This window comes from Rattus rattus, chromosome 7 (assembly GCF_011064425.1).
Source record: "Rattus rattus isolate New Zealand chromosome 7, Rrattus_CSIRO_v1, whole genome shotgun sequence".
NCBI classification, from domain to species: Eukaryota; Metazoa; Chordata; class Mammalia; order Rodentia; family Muridae; genus Rattus; species Rattus rattus.
The window spans coordinates 119,224,256-119,247,267 of NC_046160.1; the positions used below are offsets into that span (position 1 = coordinate 119,224,256).

At 45.3% G+C, this 23,012-nt stretch overlaps 1 protein-coding gene across 1 annotated transcript in view; it reads right to left on the reverse strand.

Annotated features, from left to right (window-relative positions):
* Positions 1-23,012, reverse strand: part of Ptprn2 (protein tyrosine phosphatase receptor type N2) — a 725,488-nt gene that overhangs the window by 378,874 nt on the left and 323,602 nt on the right. The window contains exon 10 of the mRNA XM_032908352.1: positions 11,343-11,429. Coding sequence (XP_032764243.1) covers positions 11,343-11,429 — 87 coding nt within the window. The remainder of the gene's footprint in view (positions 1-11,342; positions 11,430-23,012) is intronic.

Here is a 23,012-nt window from a genome sequence, read left to right on the forward strand (position 1 = left end):
GAGTTTCTCTTAGAAACTAGGGTTCTGTTAGCACATCTAGCCATTCTATTGCTGACTTTATTTTTAAATGCGCATGCGTGCACACACACATACGTACACACACATAAACACACATACCTACACACACTCTCTCTCCATCACCCCCCCATACACACACACACACAGACACACACACACACAGACACACACACACACACACACACACACACACTGTTGTACTAGGGATGGATTCTTATCAAAAGAAAAGTACCCATTCCTGATAATGGCAGACAGGAATTCCTGAAAGCATAAAGGAGAAATCATTGTGGAAAAGGACCTTAGTCTTGAGCACAAGAGTCAAGAGCAGAGTGGGGAGAAGTGTTTTCAAACTTCTTTCTGCAGGGGCCACTTGAAGACCCATCACATCATTAAGGACTACTTAATACAAAAGCTGCTGTCGGAGAGTTGCTAGGCAAGAATTATCAAAACGCCTGAAGCTTTATAAATGCCAAGTTGAACATGATTTTGAAGAAATGTATCACTTTACAGTCGAAATCATTTGAGGACCTGGGTGGTTGATATAGAAAACACTTGTACAGCAAACACGGGGCTGGGTGTGTAGGGTCTGCTCTGGAAGGCAGGTGAATGCCATCTCCACAACGATCCAAAGACTCTTCATGGAATGAAGTGCCTTCTGAAGGCAAATTCCCGATAGATTAGCAATAGGAAAAGCAGGAGCGTATGGTAGGAGATGGCACTAAGGAAGTCCTGGTGCGGGCGGCTGCCTTACTACCAAATTTCTGCACACTGGCCTCACACCCTTGTCAAAGTATAAAGCCGTTCACAGGACTGAAACTAACACATGCTTACAACCATGCCTTCCTTCCTCCCTCTCACCATAGACTTGGCTGCCATTTGCCCTCAGCCTGAGTCACACCAGCTAAGGTGCTGGCTCTGAACCTTTCTTTTAGCCTCGCGCTTAGCTGTGGGCTCACAGGATCTCCATCTTGGCCTCTGGATTTCGCCATCCTCCTGTCAGCCCAGGGCTTCAACACACTGGAGGTGGAAGCTGTCTTGCTACAACAAGGCAGATAATGACCATTCCAGCAGCCCAGCATCACTTTGGGCTCAGTAAGATGTGTGCTGAGTAGTTACCTTCCCTGAGGAGTGCCACCTTCCTGTCTCTTATACATAAACATCCAGAGCCCAAGTTCTGTTAAAATCCCTGGAAATGCTGGCGTTATATTTCTGTACTGTCATCTAGTCCAAATCTGTCTCGCTGCATGACATAACCTGAGGAATATCTGTGTTCAGCTTTCCTGACTGAGGATTTAGAGAATTACTTCAGAAGCCACTGTGGTACTGATACGGGGACCAGGGCAGCTGCCATGACCTTGCTCGGGCCAATGGAACATCCCTGTATGTTCCCTTGTCCATGGATTCTTGCTTTCTGCTCTTAGATGGAACCCAGACAGCATCCGTCCTGGTCTTTAAGACTAAATGGCTTCATTCACATCGGTACACACACACAGGGACATGTTCTTTCCTCACCATGTCACATCCAATTGCATCTCCGCTCATCACTCAGCTCTTTTCATATCTACCTCAGTAAGCACCGACAATGATAAATTCTCTCTCCTAACACCTTCTAGAAACTACTTCACCCATAAGCATTTGATGTTTAGTGCTTAAATGGAACACGAGTCATCTACACAAGCATCCATAGATGATTCTTGGCTTCCCAGCTGGGTCATCAGCTCTGGGAAGCAATGGACTGATTCTTATGGGTCTTTACTCACACAATGGATGACTGATTAACTTGTGATAGAGTCAGGACACTTGAGTATAGAATTCTTCTGATGTTGACAACGTCCCTATTCACACGAGAAATGCCCAGCTACAGCAGACAAACCTAGAGCTGTTGGGAGGCGACACCAGAGTCCATAGCAATCAACTTCTCAGAACTTTAGGGTACTCTGGGTAGCCTGAGCCCCTTCCTACAAGTCTCATGTCACCAGCTCTATGAGAAAGCTGTCAGAGTGTAAAGTCATCCTGTCTGGGAATGGCTCCCAGAGGCTCCAGATCTCATCTGGAGGATTATCCTCACCAGCAGCCCCTGCTCCTACTGAATGGGATGCACTGTTGTCTGCATCCACACAACTCTCAAAGGAATTCATGACTTTGTATCTTCAGAAGGGATTTTTAGGAAGGGAGGGAGGGAGGGAGGGAGGGAGGAAGGAAGATAAGTATTGGAACCATTTGCTGAGGACTCTGGAGGAAGGTATCAGTCCCAGTCTCCAAATGCTGACTACTCCCCTCTGAAGTGGCCCCTTTTTCACCATGTCTGGGAATACCTAACGTAGAGGATTGTCTGAGACTTGGGTTCAAAGCTGAATCAACCCTGAATTCTGAGACCTCATAGACTTTTCCATCATAGCAGTCCCCAGGACTGGCACTATGGTTTCCTAATGCCTCTAGGGAACCTGTGTAAAGTATCCATCAATGAGAGCCAGCATCACTGAAAATGAGCCTTATGGTAACCAAGAATCCCCTAGGGGAAATCCAGCACTTGGGCAGACAAAAGTGCATCCTGGGCAATGACATTGGTCAGTTGATTCTAACACCCACATGTACAGAATAAGCAAGTCCTCGAGTTATCAGTCACAATTTCTAAGCTTATGGGCTCCTCAGAGGATGCTGATGACTAGACCTTGAACTGATCAAAATACAGAGCATGGGAAACTGTGGAGGGCTTGGCCCTAAATGAGACACCTATAACATGCTCCTCCCCAAACAGCTCAGGGCACTTTGCAGAAGACGGATAGGAAAGACTGTAAGACTCATACGTTAGCAAAACTGATGAGGGCCTCACACTCATGAATTTATAGTGGTCGTGGTTGTCTGTACAAGACCTACAGAAGAGTAAGCCAGTCAAAAGTTCAGTGTGGGTGGGGGAGGGGTTCACGCCTACCTAAGCTGTTTTGTAGTTGAAGACTTACTACTCAATAGCAGGTCATGTATGCACAACAGGACATACTGCACACCCCCACAGATACCAGAGAAAGCTCAGAACTGCAGTGTAGTTAAGGAGATTCCATAACAGACAGGAAGAAAGCTGAGCACTGATTCAGAGGAACTGTTTCCCAGGGGCAACTGGGAAACAAAGGCACTCACTTTGTCCTTTGACTTTCTAATTTCCTTCAGATAATTACTGAGAACACCACAGCAATCTCATTGTCCCTGGGAGCATTGATCCTCTGAAGTCACTGGATATGGTGAACACTGGCAGCGATGCTTTCCCCAGGAAGTGGTTCAGGTTCCTGGAGCTCTAGACACAGTGTAGTGGGTATGCAGACTTTGTGTATGTTTGGGTTCAAATCCACCTCATCCAATCTACACCCTTGAGTGATCAGAGTCAAACTCACAGCCTGAGTGGAACACTAAAGACATCCAAGTTTTCTCCATGAGCGCTAGGAAGCTCGGCAGCCCTTCAGCATTAGGCCCAGGCCATTTTAAACTGGCAAATCACCAGATAAAATCAAGCAAGAACAGACTGTCCATCAGCTGAGGACATGAACGCTGACAGCCAGTGTTTGTTCTGTGTACCCAGGAATGACCATGAACCTGACACAGAACTGAAATAAACTCACATATACAGATGCACAAACAAGGACTCACTGCTCTTGCTGCCTTGCAGAAACGTCCCCATACCCACTGCCACCCTCCTTGCCATGTTCGTGGTTCACCTGCAGAGTCCATGCACTGGTGCTTCAGAGCCTCACCGGCAAATTATGCACCTGCTACTTTCTTGCCCTGTGAATATGGCCCTAACGCTGGCGAATCAATAAAACTAGGATACTATGCAACGGCTTGGGAAATCTTTGTTGTAGGGTTTTATTGTTGTTTGAGTGTTGGTTGGTTGGTTAGGCTTTTCCTTGTTTGTTTTGAAGGCAAAATCCCATGATGGGATTCACGTGGACCTGGAATCTTTAATCCTCCTGCTTTATCCTTCTGAGTTCTGACATGATAGGTATGTATTACCTTGCCTAGTAATTATCTGTGTGGTCATCTAGATATATAGAGACAATTAAGGTAATTATGTCTCTGTGGGGTGTGTGTGTGTGTGTGTGTGTGAGAGAGAGAGAGAGAGAGAGAGAGAGAGACAGAGACAGAGACAGAGACAGAGACAGAGACAGAGAGATCCCTGATCACTGGTTGGGGTGGTCACTCTTATGTGGCATGGGCTAGCCTTAAACTCAGGAACATGCTCCTACCTCCTAAGGAGATAGGAATATAGGTGTACACTACCACCTGGGGTGGTCCGGCAGTTTGGCAGGTGGTTTTGCATGGTGGAATAGACCCATTTACCACAGGACATCTCTCTAAACTGGTCCTCTAGATCACCGCTCATAGTCAGATGGTCCCTCTCCTTCACGTCCTGCCCCCACACCAGCTGGTGATCCCGTGCATGGTCTCTCACAGCCCAAGCATGGTCTTGCCTTGTGCAGAAGCCTGATGTTCTGTCTGGCATGAACTAAGGAGACCATCATTTGGGTCATTTCTGCTCTTTCCTGACCTATGCACTTCAGAAATCATCTACTGATAATCACCATGGGGCAGACATCAAAAGGGCCACTGGCTGACCTGAGAGTGACCAGTGCATGCACAAGAAGAGACTCTTGGTGTGTGAACACACTTGTCTGTTCTGGGTCATGACTCCTGAGGGACCATCAGCTGGGTGGCAAACAAGTTCACTTACTAGGAGAGGTGATATCATGAACAGTAGGAAAAAACACCGAAAGTAGGAACTCACGAACTCTGGCCTAGGAAAGAAGGGATCTTCAACACATCTGAGTGGGCATTACACTTGAAAATGCTCTTGTATGGCTGCTTAAGTATAAGCAAGTATGTCAGCTCTTGGACATACCCTAGGACATGCTGGGTAGACTATGAAAACCTGAATTCCTGAGACTTTACAAAATTCCCTCATTAACAACTGCCACTAGCCAGATTAAACAAGCCATGCATGCTCTTGTAGACGGGATGTGTTTCAACAACATTTTATCAGCTCTTATCTCTACTTAGACATAGTCCAGTGGCTCCTGAGCTCAGCCTGACTCTAATGGATACTTTACACATACTGACAGTCATTCGTTCTCCTTCATGATCACAGACTATGCTAACAAAGGCCAGAAAGACTATGTAGGATTTTAACTGTAACACTTTACTTGTTTTCCAGAAAATTCTCCTCCTTTCACTCAAAGGTTGTAAAACAAACCAGTCAACCTGCCACTAACACCAGTGTTGGGCATGACAGGACTGCTCAACTGAAGACTACTTAGACCTCTGTCTCTTATTAATAATATTAAACTAGTTTGTAACATTCTGTGTAATATGAGTAAGCCATCACATGGTTCTTCTAAGTGATTATGTGTCTATCCACAGTGCTCCAGAGTACCCTAAGTTTAGTCCACACTCAGACCTGTTATTCCATCAAGGAGGGAGCTGGCAAGCAAATTCCTGATAAAAGCTTATTTTTCATGTTATTTAAAAATAGTTCTAAAGCAAATGCACTGTGAAAGTCTGTATATCTAGTGAGAATTCCACCCAGGTTGATGGGCCTAGAAGTCTTTCTCTCTTTTTCTATATCATGAAATACAAGATTGAGGGATGCCAGGCAAATTTTAAGGTCTTCCTTACACACAGTGGTATCTGTCTTTATAGAGACTACACACTCAGTTTAAAGACAAGCTCAGACCCTAGATTCCCTTGACCTTCTAAGCCAACAGAGTTTGAAGGTTAATTTTCTAACATTGACATTTTATAGCTGAGAAAATATAAAGGCCATTATTCAGTGAATGAACTTTCTTAGAAGTTGTTTAGAAATAAGCAAAACTCTTATTAGAGTGTTGATTGAATTTTTTTGATGGCACATTTCCCTGAGTCTGATAGACCAACTTGTGCTTCATCTGTTTGATAGCTTGATTTTGTGTGAGGTCCATATGATATGTGGATGGATGGATAGATGGACAAATGAATAGACAGATGTATGGTTGGGTGGGTGAACTAGTGGTTGGGTTGATGAGTGGGTTTTACTAATCTGAACCCACCATAGGAAGGAAGGGCTCCCTCTCTCCCTTATAGTGATAACTTAGGGGTACCACTGCATCAGCACCACATGCCGAGCCCGCCCAGCAGGTCCTGCTGTCAGGTCTTCTGTGAACTATCTCTTGTGATATCTGCAGTCACAGGACCAAACATGACACCCAGGGACTATTCATTGCACAGGCTGTAAGGTGACAGCAGACGAGGAAAATACATAGGCTCTTGAAAGTTTCCAGGTCTCGCCTTGTCCTTCACTGGGAGGCTAGAGAGGGGCTGAGTGATTTTCTACCTCTGGGGTCTTGGTAGCATTTCACATAGGTGAGTTGCTTAGCCAGCATAAGAAATGCTAATGCCTTCAGCCAAAGCACAGACTTCACTCATGAGAGGGAACCACTGCTTTCTCAGAATGACTTACAAACACACAACAGCTTATCCCTCCTACTGCCTGTTTAGCCTAAAAGTCAGGACTATGGCAATGTGACTGTCCTGATTTCTTGGTGCTCTTTTAAGAGAAACGTGAGTATTTGGTCCCAAGATCAGTCCCTTGCAATCTTCTAATTGTTGAAGGGAGCACCGATGACAGTGCCTGCACTCCAACCTGGGAAGAAGGATTTGCAGTGCTCAGCTTTTTCTTTTCTATTTTCCTTGGGTGACATGGCTGAGCATCATGGGCAAGTTGCATTCCTGCAGGCACAGGTGAGCAGGCTGTAGGTGCAAATGCTACCTATTTACTGAGGTACTCTTCCAGTTTCTGGGTCTCCTGCTGAAGGCACTATTTTAGAGGTGCCCATCTATTCCAGACAGAATCCCTGGTGTTTGTCTACAGAAGCAATCCAGGGAAGTGAGACACTATTGAGACATAAGGTCAAAGCTGGGGACAAATAGTCAAGAAACTGAATTACAACTTCTAAAAGCCTGCAAACTTAAAGATTTCCTCTTGCTTAGAGGGTGACATGACAGGGCACAGGCCAGGAAGAAGGGGTATGAAGTCCATACAAAGTGCTGGTGTCTCCCCAGGAGACTCTGATGAGCAGTCAGGTGACAACGCCCACAACTGCGCCTTGGTCACTGTCCCAAACAAGCACACCAGTGAAGAAAGAGAACTGATTCTTGAAAGATGAGGTCCATAAAGCCCAATCACAGTCTCAGGCTCTCAGTGGCCTAGACTGCTTGGGCAGACTCAGGACCCCATGCAGCCTATCTCAGCCCCAAGGCTCTGCAGTGCTCATCCAGGAACTGGCTAACCTCCAAGCACTCAGCGCCACCTCTTCTCAGCCTCGCTCATCCCATTTTTCCCACCTGAGTAGATGCTGTGGGGCAAAGCGGCATTCATCAGCCAGCCCGGGACAGCCATGATTAGTTATAAAATCATAACTGTGGTCGCTGTATGTCTGCTGGCATAATTACATCAGCATGCTAATGTCGTTTTAATGGTCTCTAATGATGTAATAAGAAATAATGGGATTTATTTGACAGCTACATAACCATTAACAAAACATATTAAGCATAACTAGCACTTCCATAAAAATGCAGATGATATCGGCAAGCGCCAGCCCACGTGTCCTGTGTTTCTCATCTCTGAGACAATGAATGGCTCTGAGGATGAGGTCTTAGATAACCAGGTCATGCTAGCCATAAGCCCACCCTGCTGGGACACTTCTGAGGTCTAGTCAATGTCTAAGTCACTCCATGAACATGTGTCCATCGCTGCTGGGACAGAGGGTTAAGGCATTGAAATACAGTTCATGCATTCCAAAGAGAAGAGCTAGGAACACTGGCATGCACACATGCAGCACACAAATAGTGATGCAATGACTGTGTGAAACAGACTGCTGGGCAGGACTGGAGAAGACTCTGGAACCAGCTGGGATCTATGTCTAGCTAGAATTGGGATTAAGACAGAGAACAGGAGGAGAAGCCAGCAAAGATCACAGGGAACCCAAATTCCAGTGTTATAGCTTTGAAAGGCAGGTTGAATGATGGTTCCACTCCTAGAAAGAAGCAATGCATGTTTTCTGTGCAGGAAGGAGGACTAGCTAGTAAAACTCACAAGTCAGTTGGGGAAGCTCAGGCTTTCCTCTCAGAGAGGCCAAGCCATGCCTGTGTTCGGTGCAGGAAGGGTCTACGGTGAACAAGAAGGTAGGAGTGAGGTAAAGAAGCCTAGATAGGGACCAGGAGTAGGAGTATGGGGGTGGGGTAGAGACTGGGCCATTGCTGTGTTTGGTTCCTTAAACCAAAGTCGCTTCATCCCAACACATCCTCCCTGTGTCTGGACCAACAGATAGAGGCCCTCTCCTCAAAAGTTACCAGGTATATTAACTACTACTTTCATTGCTGTAATAAAATACTTGAGAAAAGATGATTTTATCTTGTCCTGTAGCTTGAGGATTTAGTCCATCATGGTGGGGAAGGCATGGCAGAAAGAGTCCCAGGCAAGCGATTAGTTGTGCCCGCAATCAGAAAGCAGAATGAGACAAATGCTGGTACTCACCTCATTTTATTTTTTTTTTAACGCCTCAATTCAGTATGGGCTCCTGGGACATGGGATGATGCTGCCAACATTCAGGACATATATCCTCATCTCAGTAAGACCTCTCTGAGAACACCATCACAGGCAGGCCCAGACATACATCTCCCAGGTGACTCTAAATACCCTCAGGTTGACAATGACAATGAATCTGTTGTCCTGGATAGCAGGGAAAGACTCAGTTCAGCTGAGAACCCATTCTCAGAGACTAATTGAGGAGCAACAACACAAATAATGGCTGGCCCATCCAACACAGAGTAGGAAGGAGGTCAGACGTTGATGGAAAGAGGAAGGCATTGGGCTTCTAGGTCTGGAAAAACTGCTCCTCAGCCTGGACAGCCACATTTGACCCCCCTCAAAGTAAAACCTCTCATCTTCCCTTAATTGCCAAAATAGAGCTACGGAAACTGAAAAGTAGACCCCTTCCTGATTCAGAACATCTGCACTGCAACTCTTAGGGTGGCTCAGGATGCCTGGCCTGGTGAGGAAAAGTGTCTACTACCTACTACATAATCCTGATGACCACGTTCCTTTCTTGTGGCAGATGTTGACTCCTCAAGATTTTAAGATATGCCAGAACCGGTGGGAAAGAGAGGAGTGGATAGGTGTAACCTGAGAGGCACTGTGCATGAGCCATCTCTCAGAAATTCTTGTGTAGTATCCAGAGAGCCCTCCATCCATACTTCCCTCTACCATCTTACCTTGAGAATAACATGGCCTACTCCCAGGTTCTGCATCCCACAGGCAGGGCCTCAGAGGCAGAGGAGCAGGCTGTGGAACTGCTGCACCAGGGTGCTCATTATATCACTAGGAAAAGGGGCAAACAAGAGCAGCAGGGGAAGCCCCTTCAAAACTCTAATTCCCTGGAAACACAACCTGATACACAACTATCAAGAAGGGCTTTTTTACCCAAGAGAATGATGAATTTTAGTGAAGGCCCTCCCTGCCAGAATAAGTTTTGTACAAGAGGAAACTCTATGTGCTGGGCCTTGGGAGGGGGGAGCAGAGAATCTGTGTACTGTGAATTTCTTTTTCCTGGTGATCTGCATGAGGTGCCTGAGTTACAATTGCCACCCACAGAGGTTGGCCCACCCTACTGTGCTCCAACAACATAAGCTCTATTTGACATCCATTGACCCAGTCTCTCTACAATATGATCACGTTTAACCACAAAGCAACCCTCCCTCAGCAAAAAAGAGCTGCAGATAAATCTGATGAGACACCCTAGGCTGCAAAGTGTCCTTGCCTCATGTCCATCAGGTTTGGAGTAAGGAGTGTGTATGGGGTCTACATTGCTTTTTGAATCATATGTCACATAGACATTAGCATCTTCCACTCAACAGTCACTCAGTTGGAAACACATCCAAGGTGTGCCTGGGGTCAAGAGACAGTCAGTGGCTGAGAAAGTTATGAAGAACAAGAGAACGTGACCCTACAGGAGAACATGGCCCTCACCCTCCTCAGAGGTTGAGGATTCTCTGGCTCCCCTGAAGTCCTGAGCATGGAGAAGAGTTGGATATTTCCAAGATTGTGATAGTCACAATTCAGTGATTCAGTGAGAAAAGCTCGGCTAAACAGGATCGAACAGAACCTGTGTGCTGGTGCCCACCACTGGGCCTGTGAGCATGACAGGTCTGTCCTGGGTTCTCTACCTCCTACTCCCTTCTTCTACCTGGTCTCCTTGCCATCTCTCCTAACTGCCACAAATTGTATGACAACTTCTGATGGTGGCAACCCACCATTCTCTTTGCTGTGCTGTTCTTGCCTTGCAGATCCTGAGTTTGAAAGCTCCTGGCCCATCTGTAGACACTGTTTTATGTTGAGTAAGTGTGTACACAACAATGCAATGAGCATCTCAAAGTACAGGGCGAATCTCTGTTTGGGTGTCTTTATGGAATGTTCTGGTGCCAGGTAATTTGAGCCCTCCTTTTAGATGTCCATTACAATCTACAGTGAGTAGTCTGTTCGGAGGCAAGGACAGTGTAGAGACATGCAATGTCGTTAGCCCCTAGGACAAGGCTGGGTCACAGTAGACACTATAATCCATCCCTAGTAGGAAACAGCCTGAAAGAACCAGGGCTTGTGTAATATGAACAGATGCACCTTTCCATTACATATGTGAACTGGGACTCAGGCCAGCCTCTGCTTCAGTCCTTATAGCCCATTTTATGTATCCCAGTCTGTGCCAATAGCATGCTTTACTTGCACCTAGCACCCTGCCCACTAACAGCATCAGCATAGCTGGTGTTCATTCACACACAGAATCCATATACTTTGCAAGGCATGGACACACATTGGCTCTCACCAATGGGACAAGAATCTTGGTTTTGCTGTGGCCGAAAGTCCAGTGCACAAGCTTTCAAGACAGTGTCAAGCCCTTGTCCACAATGACAGTGAGGCCAATGTGGCATCTTTAGGGGCTCTCCTTAGAGCCTGAAACCTGTTCTTGATGCTCCAGAGTCAAGGTGGTGCCAGCTGCAGTGGCCCCAGGAAGCTGGACTCTACCACATCCATGCCAGGAGAGTAGGCATCTTGTAATTAAATGTAGATTTCAGCTGTATTTAAATAAGTTCCCAAAGCCTAGGGGAATTCTCCCTTCATTTCTGTTCTAAACAGCTCTTCTCTGATATAATTAACAACCCCAGGCATGCAGCTCACAAAACAATTTATGAGCTTGATACAATGTGAGGCAAGCAAGCACAAGACAGCAGTCCTGACGTCCAGTACTTACTTGACATCTGCAAAGAAGCTGGAAGGTACCCGGAGGATATGGGCAACTTCATCCATCAGCTGCTTCCCCTTCTCTGGACTTAGAGGGCTGGAGAAGAAGAAAAGGAATAGCATTACTAAAGCAGAACACCAAGTCTTAAGGAGAGACTCAGATCATGGCTACCTTTTGCTATCAAACTTGGTCAGTCTTGGGGACTGATTGTTCCCCAATATGTGCCCTGATCCAAGGCCCTGCTGTACTTCCTGCTTTGGGGTGGGGACTACTGATCCCCAACAGTACTCTGCTCTGGGAGATGTTCCTCCCTCCTGGTAGGTGCTGTTACTCTGACCAATCCTCTTGCTCTGGGATATGTTCTGTTGTGCACTGTTTCCCTATGCATTCCAGCTGTGGGATGGCTCTCAATCCATGACCCATTTGGGAGCTGCTATCACTGGATGCTTGCCCCGCACTGGCTCTTTGACATATGCCCTGCTTTGGGGTAACTAGCCCCCATCTATTGCACAAGCACAAGCCACTCTGAAGTGGCTGTTGCTCCCAGACAGACATCTGATTCTCAAGGGGAGGTGATACTGCTGTCCAGTATAGGCCATTCCCAATAGGCAGTCTGCTTGGGAGTCTTCCCACAGACAAGCACCAGCTGTTGGGGAGAAGCTGCCTTCCTTCTTGCACCCCACTTTTGAAACACTGCTTCCCAAAACACACACACACACACACACACACACACACACAAACACACACACACCACACACCACACACACACACACACACACACACACACACACACACACACACACACACACACACACACACACACACACACTCCTTTCTGCATGGGGTGCTCTCTGATGCAAGCCTGCTTAAGGGCCTGCTGTGCTCTTCCATGGCTTATGCTGGGACTTCTGCTCCAGGGACCAGGTGATTCCTCAGGCGTGATGAATCACCTGATTTTCCAGCAATCAGACAGACAATACGGTGCAAATGGAATTGTTAGGAAGTGTAATGGGGCTGTGATGCTGCCACAGGCTCATCTCAGCCTTCAATAAAAATATAATAAAGAGGTTGGGGGGCGGGGAGGAAAGGAGACAGAGGAGAGTGAGCAGGGCGCAGAGGCCGAAAATCAGATTGCTGGGTGGCGTCAACCGCACAAAGGAAACAGCCATGTTACAGACTCATTTCTAAAGTAAATTGTAATGCAGGGGAAGGGCATTTAAACACCACAACCAGTTACACACATGCCATGTGAGCAGGCTTCAGTAGTAGGTGCATGCAATAAAGGTTGCCACCCCAAGAGGATGCTGGGGCTGCAGGCTCTCCAGCAGGCCTTCACAGGGAGAACAGCTTGATTACAAAGTAGGAAGCATGAACCTAGTGGTGGGCCTGGGAGTTCTCAGAACCAACCCTGAGCTCCAGAATTCTGCCTCACAGATCACAACTGCCTGTGAAATCCTCTTAGTACCACTTCAGTGAAGCCTTAATTCATATTGGTAGAGTAGAAAAAGGCATTTTGGCCAGAGGAGCCTCTGCTGGCCTTTCACCCAGCAGACACAGAAGGGATGGGATGACAATCTCTGCTTCCTGGGACTTGTGTTCTCATGCATCGATATATAACCAAGACAGCCAGAAAGCAAGTCATACCACTACAAGTGTGATGCTGCCATCACCACACCTAATCATTGATGACCTAACCCCCGTGTCATGTGACTGTCGGGAAACAGTCCTGTGTATTTAATTTGTTAAGATGAGTCACTGGTGTCATTTAGCGAGGGGGAAATGACAGAGGTTGGAGAACAATATGAAGACTTAGAGAGAAAGCTGCTATAGTCAAGATGCATCCAAGAGTACCAGCAGCTAGATATCAGCCTGAGGACCAATCCTCACTCAGCCTAGGAGGAAAGAGGACCTGTTTGCCACTTCACTTTGGATTTCCAGTTTCCAGCACCATGAGAGGAAGAATGCCTGTCATTTAATCCTATAGTCTGTGGTATTTTGTTATGGAAGAAGATTCAGGGAGATGTGAAGTTGGGTTGAGGAGGGACAGAGGAACTATTTTGGAAGGAGTTAGATAAACCCTCTTTCCAAAGGCCACAGCATAGCCACATGGCATTGGATAGTGAGAAAGACAGGTCAGAGGTCAGGTGACAAGGAAGGTAAGTCAGGGCATTAGGGGCCAAGCATGACCCTGCCAGGATAAACACAGATGAGATAGGTATCATGTGGACTTCTTCAAGGACAGAATGAAACCTGAGATGCAGAGGCCATACAGGTAATGATGACAACCCAAGAGGTGAGGATATGGGTTTGCAGGATTTCAAGGTTATGTTGAGTAATCTGATGGTTAACCAAGAATATGGAAGTAGAGAAGCCACAGGAACATCAACCCATGTGCTGAGTAGATAGTTTCTATGAATCCGGAGACTGGTAACCAGGTAGCCACTAAAAATAGGCTGAGGGAGGGTTGTTGAAGCTGCAGAGCTCAGGTCTCTAGAGTTTAAGGAAGCAGCAGGAGAAAAAAAAACAAGCAGCCACAGAGACAAGAGTGAGTCATGTGTCAAAGATGAGAGTGGGAGCATCCATGAGGTCGTTGATGAGTTGAAGTAAGTGGACCTTTGATACAGGAAGTCTGACTGGAGTCTGTACTATGAAGAGAGGAAGGGAGAACAGAAAAGAGATCAGAAGTTCTGTCTGGTTAGGGGGTGGGTATATTTAAGCTGAGAATACTCTGCTTGCTGCCAGAATTACTGTACTGAGATGCAGAGGGGCAGGTTGACAATTTCATGAGAGACAGGGACAACTTGTTTTGGGAAAGACATGCTGGAGCTGGAAAGCCAGCTACTACCTATCCACTAAATAGTCTATGAGACTACCAAACCCAATGTTCAGACCACATCAGTCCATAGGGGACCTGGATCCTTGGAAGGTTAGTAGTAGGGGGAGATTAGTTATAGATGAGCAGAGGAAGGTGTGGCAGGTAGTAATTTGCTGGACCTGTAAGTTTGCAAATAGAAGACTAAGATTGTTGAGTGGGTGCTGAAGGGTCACGGAACACTCCAACATTCAACTCAGCCATACTCATGACCATGATCAATGTGAGGACCCAGGAAGAGCTGAGCCTAGACCACATATTCTTCCAGGTATGCCATTGTATGAGATCTCTCTTCATACACCAACGCATGTCCCAGGAACCATGCCCACCCCTCCTCACATATTAATATACTACACAGAAAAATGTAAAGGGAATCTTTTGTGCAATATATAGAAGCTTCATCTGTCAATAAAAGGCTCTTTACCTATGAGCTTAGGCAGTTCTTTACTCATGAGGTAGAATTTCTGGTATAGAGAAAGAACTTCTGGGATAGATTTGGAGGCACGGGGTAGATTTGCCTGGAGCTCTGAGGAAGAGATCACATGAATGAACTCTAGGGAGAGGTAACAAACCATGTGGCGCTCATAAATGGAACAAGTGGATAATTGAGCTATGAACTAGTTGGGAAATGGGCCCAAGCTGTTGGCCTAAGCATTTATTTATATATAATTCAATCTTTCAGTGTCAATATTTCAAGGAACTTGGCCATGGGTAGACAGTCCTTGGTTTAAATACACACCTTCCATGCACAGTCCCATAGATCAAGATACTTCTCAAGCATGAACACAGTCTCTATAAATCCATATCAAGCTGGACATGCTCCTGGGCTCATGCTTCAAGGGAGAGTGGACCATTTACACAAATGTTCACCTCTATAATGGACACCAGACTCAAGTGCACTTCTACTATCATGCATACCAAGAAGAGGCAGCACCCTCAGGCCAATAGGAACCATGACCATAATATCTATGCTGGGACCCACAAGGGGTGCTTCCCCAACCCCTAATGACCTCTCCCCAAGGATGCCTCACATCTAGTGGACCAGCTTCCCCCTCTGTCCATAGGCATCTGGCCATCTCTGTCATGGTTAGAATTTGTATTGTTGTGATAAAACACCATGATCAAAAGAAACTTGTGGAGGAAGGGGTTTTATTTTGTTTATACTTTCAAGTAATAGTCCTCCCTGAGGGAGGTCAAAGTAGGAACTCAAACAAGACAGGAACTTGGGGGCAGGGGTTGATTCAAAGGGCATGGAGGAGTACTGCTTACTGATGTACTCTTAAGCCCACAGGACTACCAACCCAGGGCTGACAGCACTCACAGTGATCTGGGCCCTCCCACATCAATTACCTATCAAAAGATGCAGCAGTCTTGTATACCAGCCAGTATGGCCAGGGAGGTCTCAATTGAGGTTGCCACTTCCCAAATGACTATAGTTTGTGTCAAACTGACAGAAAAACAGCCATCACAATTGATCCCTTGTCAACCTGACACATAGACACACCAACGTGAAACCACAACTTTACTTTCTTGTTCATCCTCAAGGTCTCGCAATAATGTCAATATCACAAAATAAAGCTTTCCAAGTTTTAAAAGTCCCATCGTTTAAAAAAATTTCACTTAAAAAACCCAATGTCTCTCTAAAATCACATTTCTCTAAAATATCCAAAGTCTCTTTAAAAGTTCAAAGTCTTTCAACTGTAGACTTCTGTAAGATCAAAATAAGTTAGATTCTTTCCTTCTTACTCCAGGAGGTAAGAATCACCTCACAGTTATTCAGAGTCAAGCACATCCGGAGTCTAACAGTGAACTCTCAGTGTCATATTTACAGTACCCATAATCTTCTAGGCTACTAATGGCTTGCCATAATACATGCAGCTTGTCTCCTAGGCTCAAGCTCACTTCACTACACAGCTTCTGCTGTCCTTGGTAGTCAGCACATGCTACTGCATCTTCCAGATGCTTAGGATCTCTGCATCTGGGCTACACTTCGCCAATAGCCTTCTGGGAGCTATCTTCAGGAATTCTTGTCACATGCCAAGCCTCAACCTCTCTCCAAGACCATTTCAATCCTAGGCCTTCTACTGAAACTTAAGTTACACTTTTGCCAGTGGCCTCTCAGCCTCTCTTTAATAGTTCATGCTATACAAGTGTCAAGTCCAACTGCTCTCCTTGATCCCTTCATACCTTCAAAATGAACACCAATTGAATGACTCTTATACTACTAAGTTCTTCTGTCAGCATGAGGTATAACCTTGGCTCCCTAAAGACCACAGTTTCCTCATCTCAGGGATAGATATTGGTCCCTTCCTTTTCTTTTTTAAAATTATCCACTTTACAGCCTGACTGCAGTGCCCCCTCCTCTCCTCCCAGTCTCACCCTCACATACCTTTACCCTCATTACCCCCTTCACTTCTCCTCAGAGAAGGAGAAGCCAATCATAGGTACCACTCCATCCTGTCACATCGGGTCCCAGCAGAATTAAGCACATCCTCTCCTACTGAGACCAAAAAAGGGAAGCCCAGCTAGGGAAAAGGGATCCAAGACAGGCAACAGAGTCACAGACATCCCCTGCTCCAATTGTTAGGGGACCCACATAAAGATCAAGCTGCACATCTGCTACAAATATGTAGAGGGCCTAGGTCCAGTCCATATATGCTCTTCATTGGTGGGTTAGTCCTGTGAACTCGCATTTGGGCTCAGATTAGTTGACTTTGTAGGGTGTTTTGTTCTGTTTTGTTTTTAGAGTCCTTGACACATCCAGCTCCCTCAAGCCTTTCCCCACTCTTTCATAAGTCTCCCTGAGCTCAACCCAATATTTGGCTATGGGTCTCTGCATTTGTTTTCATCAGCTGATGAATGAAGCCTCTCATAAGACAGTTGTGCTAGGATCCTGACTGCAAGCACATAGAGTATCATTAATAGAGTTAGGGTTGGCTCTCTCCCATTGTTTTAATCTCAAGTTGGGGCAGTTATTGGTTGGCCATTCCCTCAATCTCTGATCAATCTTTATCCCTGCACATCTCATAGGCAGAACAGATTTAGGGTTGAAGGTTTTGTGGGTGAGTTGGTGTCCTGCTCCCTCTATTGGTAGAGAAGCACTTAAAGAAATGTTCAGTGTCCTTAGTCATCAGGAAAATGCAAGTCGAAATGACTCTGAGATTCCAAGATTCAAGTAACAGCACATGCTGGCAAGGTTGTGGAGCAAAGGGAACACTCCTCCTTTGCTAGAGGAGTGCAAACTTGTACTTTGGAATTAATTTGGCAGTTTCTCAGAAACTTGGAACAAGTTCTTCCTCAAGGTCCAGCTATATCACTTCTGGGCATATACCCAAAAGATGCTCCACCACACCACAAGGACACCTGCTCAGCTATGTTCAAGCAGCTTTATTTGTAATAGCCAGAAACCAGAAACAACCCAGATGTACCTCAACTAAAAAGTGGAAGAAGAAAATGTGGTACAATTATAAAACGGAATTTTACTCACCTATTGAAAACATGGACATCATGAAATTTGCAGGCAAATGGATGGAACTAGAAAAGATCATCCTGAATGAAGTAACCCAGACCCAGAAGGATATGTATGGTATGTACTCGTAAGTGGGTGTTCATGCTATAATAGGCTCAAAGAAACTAAATAACAGGGTGGGCACAAGGGAGGATGAGTGAATCTTACTCAGAAGGGATATAAAATAGACACTGGAGGTAGATGGAGGGGTGGAACTGAGTGAAAGAGGGGTAAGGAGGGGAAAAGGACTGGAGATCAGGTGCGGGAAAGGAGTCAGGAAAGGGCTCTGAGAGAGAAGGAAAATCAGTGGGGGCACATCTCTTGGAGGAGCCAAAGACTTGGGATTGGAGAAGCTTCTTGGAGTCCTTAGGCAAGACTCCTAACATCTGGGGATATGCAGACTGAAGTGGGCACCTCCTGTAGCCATATAGGACTACTAGAGAAGGAAGCTTGTCTCTTCTAAATGACAGCTGATTCTTCAGTCCCAGCTGACCAGTATAAATTGTCCCAGGAAAGTAATGGTTTCACTTTAGTGGTTTAGTCTCTTATTAATCACAGCTAGTTGTTCACATCTAGTTGACAGGAAGCCAAAATTCTTAAATATCACACACAGGCTCTAATAGAGACATGGTTTCCCTCTGAAACTTCATAAACTAGGATTCCATTGTCTGTATCTCTTTTAGTATTCCTGTTTTCCAAGTGTCCATTAAATGATGATCACTCAATGACTTTTCCAGCTCAAAGTTGTAAAGTACTTTCACAATTCTCTCCAAAACATTGAGGTCAGGTCTGACACATCAATACCCCATTCCTGGTACCAATTTCTATCTTAGTTGGAGCTTTCTATTGCTATGATAAGATCCTATAACTAGAGTCAACTTGTGGAGGAAAGGGTATATTTCTCTTATACTTCCATATACCAGTCCATCATTAGGGGAAGTCAGGCATGAATCTGAAGGCGGAAGCTGTTGCAGAAACCAAGGAAGAAAATGGCTTCCTCATACTTATTTTTATAACACACAGACTACCAGCCCAGGGATGGTACCACTCACAATGACCTGGGCCTTCACACATAAGTCATTAATCAAGAAAATGTTCTACTGGCTTGCCCACAGGCCACATGGTAGAGAAATTTTCTTAATTGATGTTCCTGCTTCCCAATGACTCTAGCTTGTGTCAAGATGATATAAAACAAACTAGCACAATGTCTCTGGCACACCTCTTCGGGTCCTCTTTGCCTATAACTGCCACCCATCATTTATCTACTGATCACAGCCACCTGGCCTTGACATCTCTCATTTACCTAAAACTCATCATGGACCTTGATGAAAACCCTTTGGATGATCACTCCAATGATCTCTTAGGTCTGTATGTCAGCTCAGATCTCAAAAATGTAGAAAGTAATGGACATTTTCTTTTAAATTTTAGCTTCAGTGTTTCCATGATGACTTGATTTGACTTTTCAGTTTGTGTTGACCTACTTACACTAATTTTATTTCTAGATTTTTTTCCATCAAAGAGTAAGGATGGGCCCCAACCCCATATACCTCATGACTTTGTTGGCCCTATAAAGGAAAAATGGCCATTATCATTTACAGCAGAGCTAGTTAGTAGCACTTGGAAGATGAAGTTCACTAGACCAAATCTTTTGTCTCCATAGTCAGACATCCCCAGTCATACTAACTACAAGGCAGGGCAAGCTGATCCTTTCATGATCTGCAGGCAGGATCCCAATACTCTTGGGCAGATTATGCTGAAATGAGTACAAAGTTATCTCTACTATATTTTAAAATACCCAGCCATCAACTGTCGTTTCATGGTCAGAACTTCCTTAGGAAGCTGCTGGAGCTAATCTGGAAAATCAATGGGAGGATTCGGCAGAGCAATTCAGGCTGTCTATGTATGTCAGCTGCCACCCTGATCTCCTGGATGAGGGCAGACACTGACACTTGCTGTTAGCTGAGCTTGCAGATGGGAAACCACCCACAACACACACACACACACACACACACACACACACACACACACACACACACACACACACACACACACACATTAAGCAGTAAGGATTTCAGAGATAAACATGAGATCTAACTCTAACATGCTTCTGGTCTGAATAAGAGCAGTATGCTTTAAAATCTTTTAATGTTACTGTTTAACCATTCTAAGAGAGACTACTTCTTGGTATCTACTGGATGAGCAAAACGGGAAGAATCCAGAGTGTTCATGACCATGATTCCACAGGCAAGGCCTTCGCAGTGGCAGTAAACACACACAGCATGGTTCATGGACTTTCACACAAGCACAGCTTAAAGAGTCCTATCCAAGTCAGCACAGACATCCATGCAACACAGCACACAAAGTCCATCACCTGTAACACAGAATATGGGCTATTGTGCAAATCCCACAAGAATTCTCCAATTCAGCATTGAATGTAGATTCACTCACAAATGAAACTTGTGGGATAACATATAAATACAGCTCATAGATTCCCACATTGCTTCACAACACCCCAAATAAGAATCTGGATGAACAGTAAGCATGAATGAGAACGGTATGTGACCAAAGGGGCCAACGTGTCACACTGTTAAACTAGAGAATAGCAGCCTGGAAAGATGTCTTGATAGTTAAGAGCACTTGCTGCTCTTGCAGAGGACTAGGGTTCAGTTCCCAGAACCCATATTGTAGCTTACAACCTTCTTAATTCCAGGTCTAGGGAATCCCATGCTCTCTTCTGACCCCTAGGGGCACCAGGTGTGCACAACACACACTTACATACATGTAGGCAAAACACCCACACACTCGTAAACCTTTCTTAAAAACAGAGAAAGACAAAGGTAACTTCTGGATAAAAAATGTTAAGAGCAGCAGAAACTTCTGGAAGGCTCTCTGTGCTGCAGCTGAGCTCAGACATCATGCACATCTCTTCACAGCATGCATTCACAGCAGTGTTACCAACTGGTTTAGTTTCTAATTTTATTTTATTTTGAGGTGAATTTTTGCTATGCTGTCACCTCTGTCCCTGATCCTAGCCTCAAGCAACCACCTTCCTCGGTCTCCCAAAGAGCTGGGACTATAAGTAAGCACCACCATGCCCAGGTGCTCAACCTTGTTTTATTTTATTTTTGAGTCAGGGTCTCACTATGTAGTCCTGGCTAATATAGAACTCTCTAGACAGACTAAGTTGTCCTCAGACTAAGAGAAGCCACCTCTGCCTCTTAAGTGCTGGGATTAAAGACATGGCCCACACTCAGTCTAACCTGTTTTAATGAAATGGAAACAAAGGCTAAAGGCATTAAATTCCTCATCAAAGATCATTACACCAGCAAACTGACCAAAAGCTGACTGAGAAGCCATCCATGGAAGGTTCAGGAAGCTGGCATTGCAGGTAGCTTTAAGGAGCACAACTAGCTATGGGCCCGCTGCCTTCTATGTACACTTTGACACCACACACTGGGAGATTCAGCATTTGCAGTTTCTCACATGTTATGGTTTTCTACTTCCACTCCTGGTGAAGTCATGTGGAGGCATGCTGCACCAGATATCATTTCTGGCATTAGGGATAGGCTTTAGTACTTCTGACCATAGACATCTCATTACTTGAAAATTCACCAAAACCTAGGAACCCAAAGGGTGGCAATTTTTCTCCCCACAGTGACAAAATATCCAACAAAACCAATGAAAGCAAGGAGGAGTGTGCTCAGACCCATAGTTGGAAAACATAGGCCATCATGGTGGCAGCTAGTCACCACAGTTGAGAAGCAGAGGGAGCCATGTCGATGATGTTTAACTTGCTTCCTCTGTTTTACTAAGCCCAGAAACTCCGCATATAGCTGTCTCAAAATGCATTTGAGTAGAGGGTTCCATTTCATGTAGCTCTATAACTGAGGCCTTTTGATCCTTTATTGGATTTACATGCACATGTGCATAGACAAACATCATACATAAACCCAAAGGCATACACATGACATACATGTGTATAACCATGAACACATGAGAACACACAACAGTGCACATGAATAACACATACTAAAGCATATGTGACATGCTCCTCATGTCTACTAAAACTATATTTTGTTAATATGCACAGTCCCCCTTCTACAGACTGACCGTGTAGAGAGACCTCATCAACATCTCTGGAGACTCCTGTGAGACAGCTATGCTCTCTCCTGCTTCTCTCTACCTCAGCATGCTCTTATTCTACCATGGGAACAGTGCAGGTGGCCCTGCCTTTACTTATTACCTCACTAAAACTCTGAGTGCTAGTTAATGACATCTCAGAATAAAACAACTGCCATAACAGTGGCTGAGGTGAATGTGGGACAAAGAGGTGCCACTGAGTTTATGTGGCAGTAAGCCCAAAGCATACCTGTAAGAGGAGCAACAATGTGATGTTTTGAATATACTTGGCCCAAGGAGTGGCACTATTGGGAGGTGTGGCCTTGTTGGAGTAGGTATGTTACTGTGGGCATGGGCTTGAAACTCACCTTAGCTGCCTGGAAGTCAATCTTCCACCAGCAGCCTCCAGATGAAGAACTCTCAGCTCCTCCTGCACCATGCCTGCCTAGATGCTGCCATGTTCCCACCTTGATGATAATAGACTGAACCTCTAAACTTATAAGCCAGCCCAAATTAAATGTTGTCCTTTATAAGACTTGCATTGGTCATGGTATCTGTTCACAGCAGTAAAACCCTAACTAAGACAAGCAACTTTAGAGCTGTGTACAGACACTTTAAGGAGAAAAAAGGATACTGAGCTCTTGAGGGGTTGGTTCAGAAAAGCAGGGCTCACACGGCTGCCAGAGACCATGGAAAGCCCAACTGTACTGTGCCTTGTGGGGTACTGTATCAGTGTACAGACAAGTGACTGAGTCCTTCTCTTTGTACATTTGGACTAAAAGCTCTGCCCATCTGACCATTTGACTTTGCATTTTTTTTCTGTTCACAGGGCATGACCTCAGTGAATCAAATACAGAGTTTGGTCAAATCAGTCCCAGGTGAGTGAATGAGTTTGGGCCTTTTTGGAAGGAACCATCCCTCAATGTAGCCACTATGAGACTGTCCTGCTCTGGACACCATGCATGCTCTGGGTAACTTATCTCTTCACACCAGTGGAATGAAGCAAGGCTTCACGAAGGTACTTCTTGATAAAGGTTGCCTACAGTCCATTGGCAAAGCAGCCAGTCAGAAGAGAGCTATCTCAAGGCAGAGGTGAAGTGAGAGCCTGTGCTCATGGCTTGTCCCCAGAAACTCCATGGGAAGTGGGGGAGTGGTTCTTCTATCTGCTCCTCTTATTGCC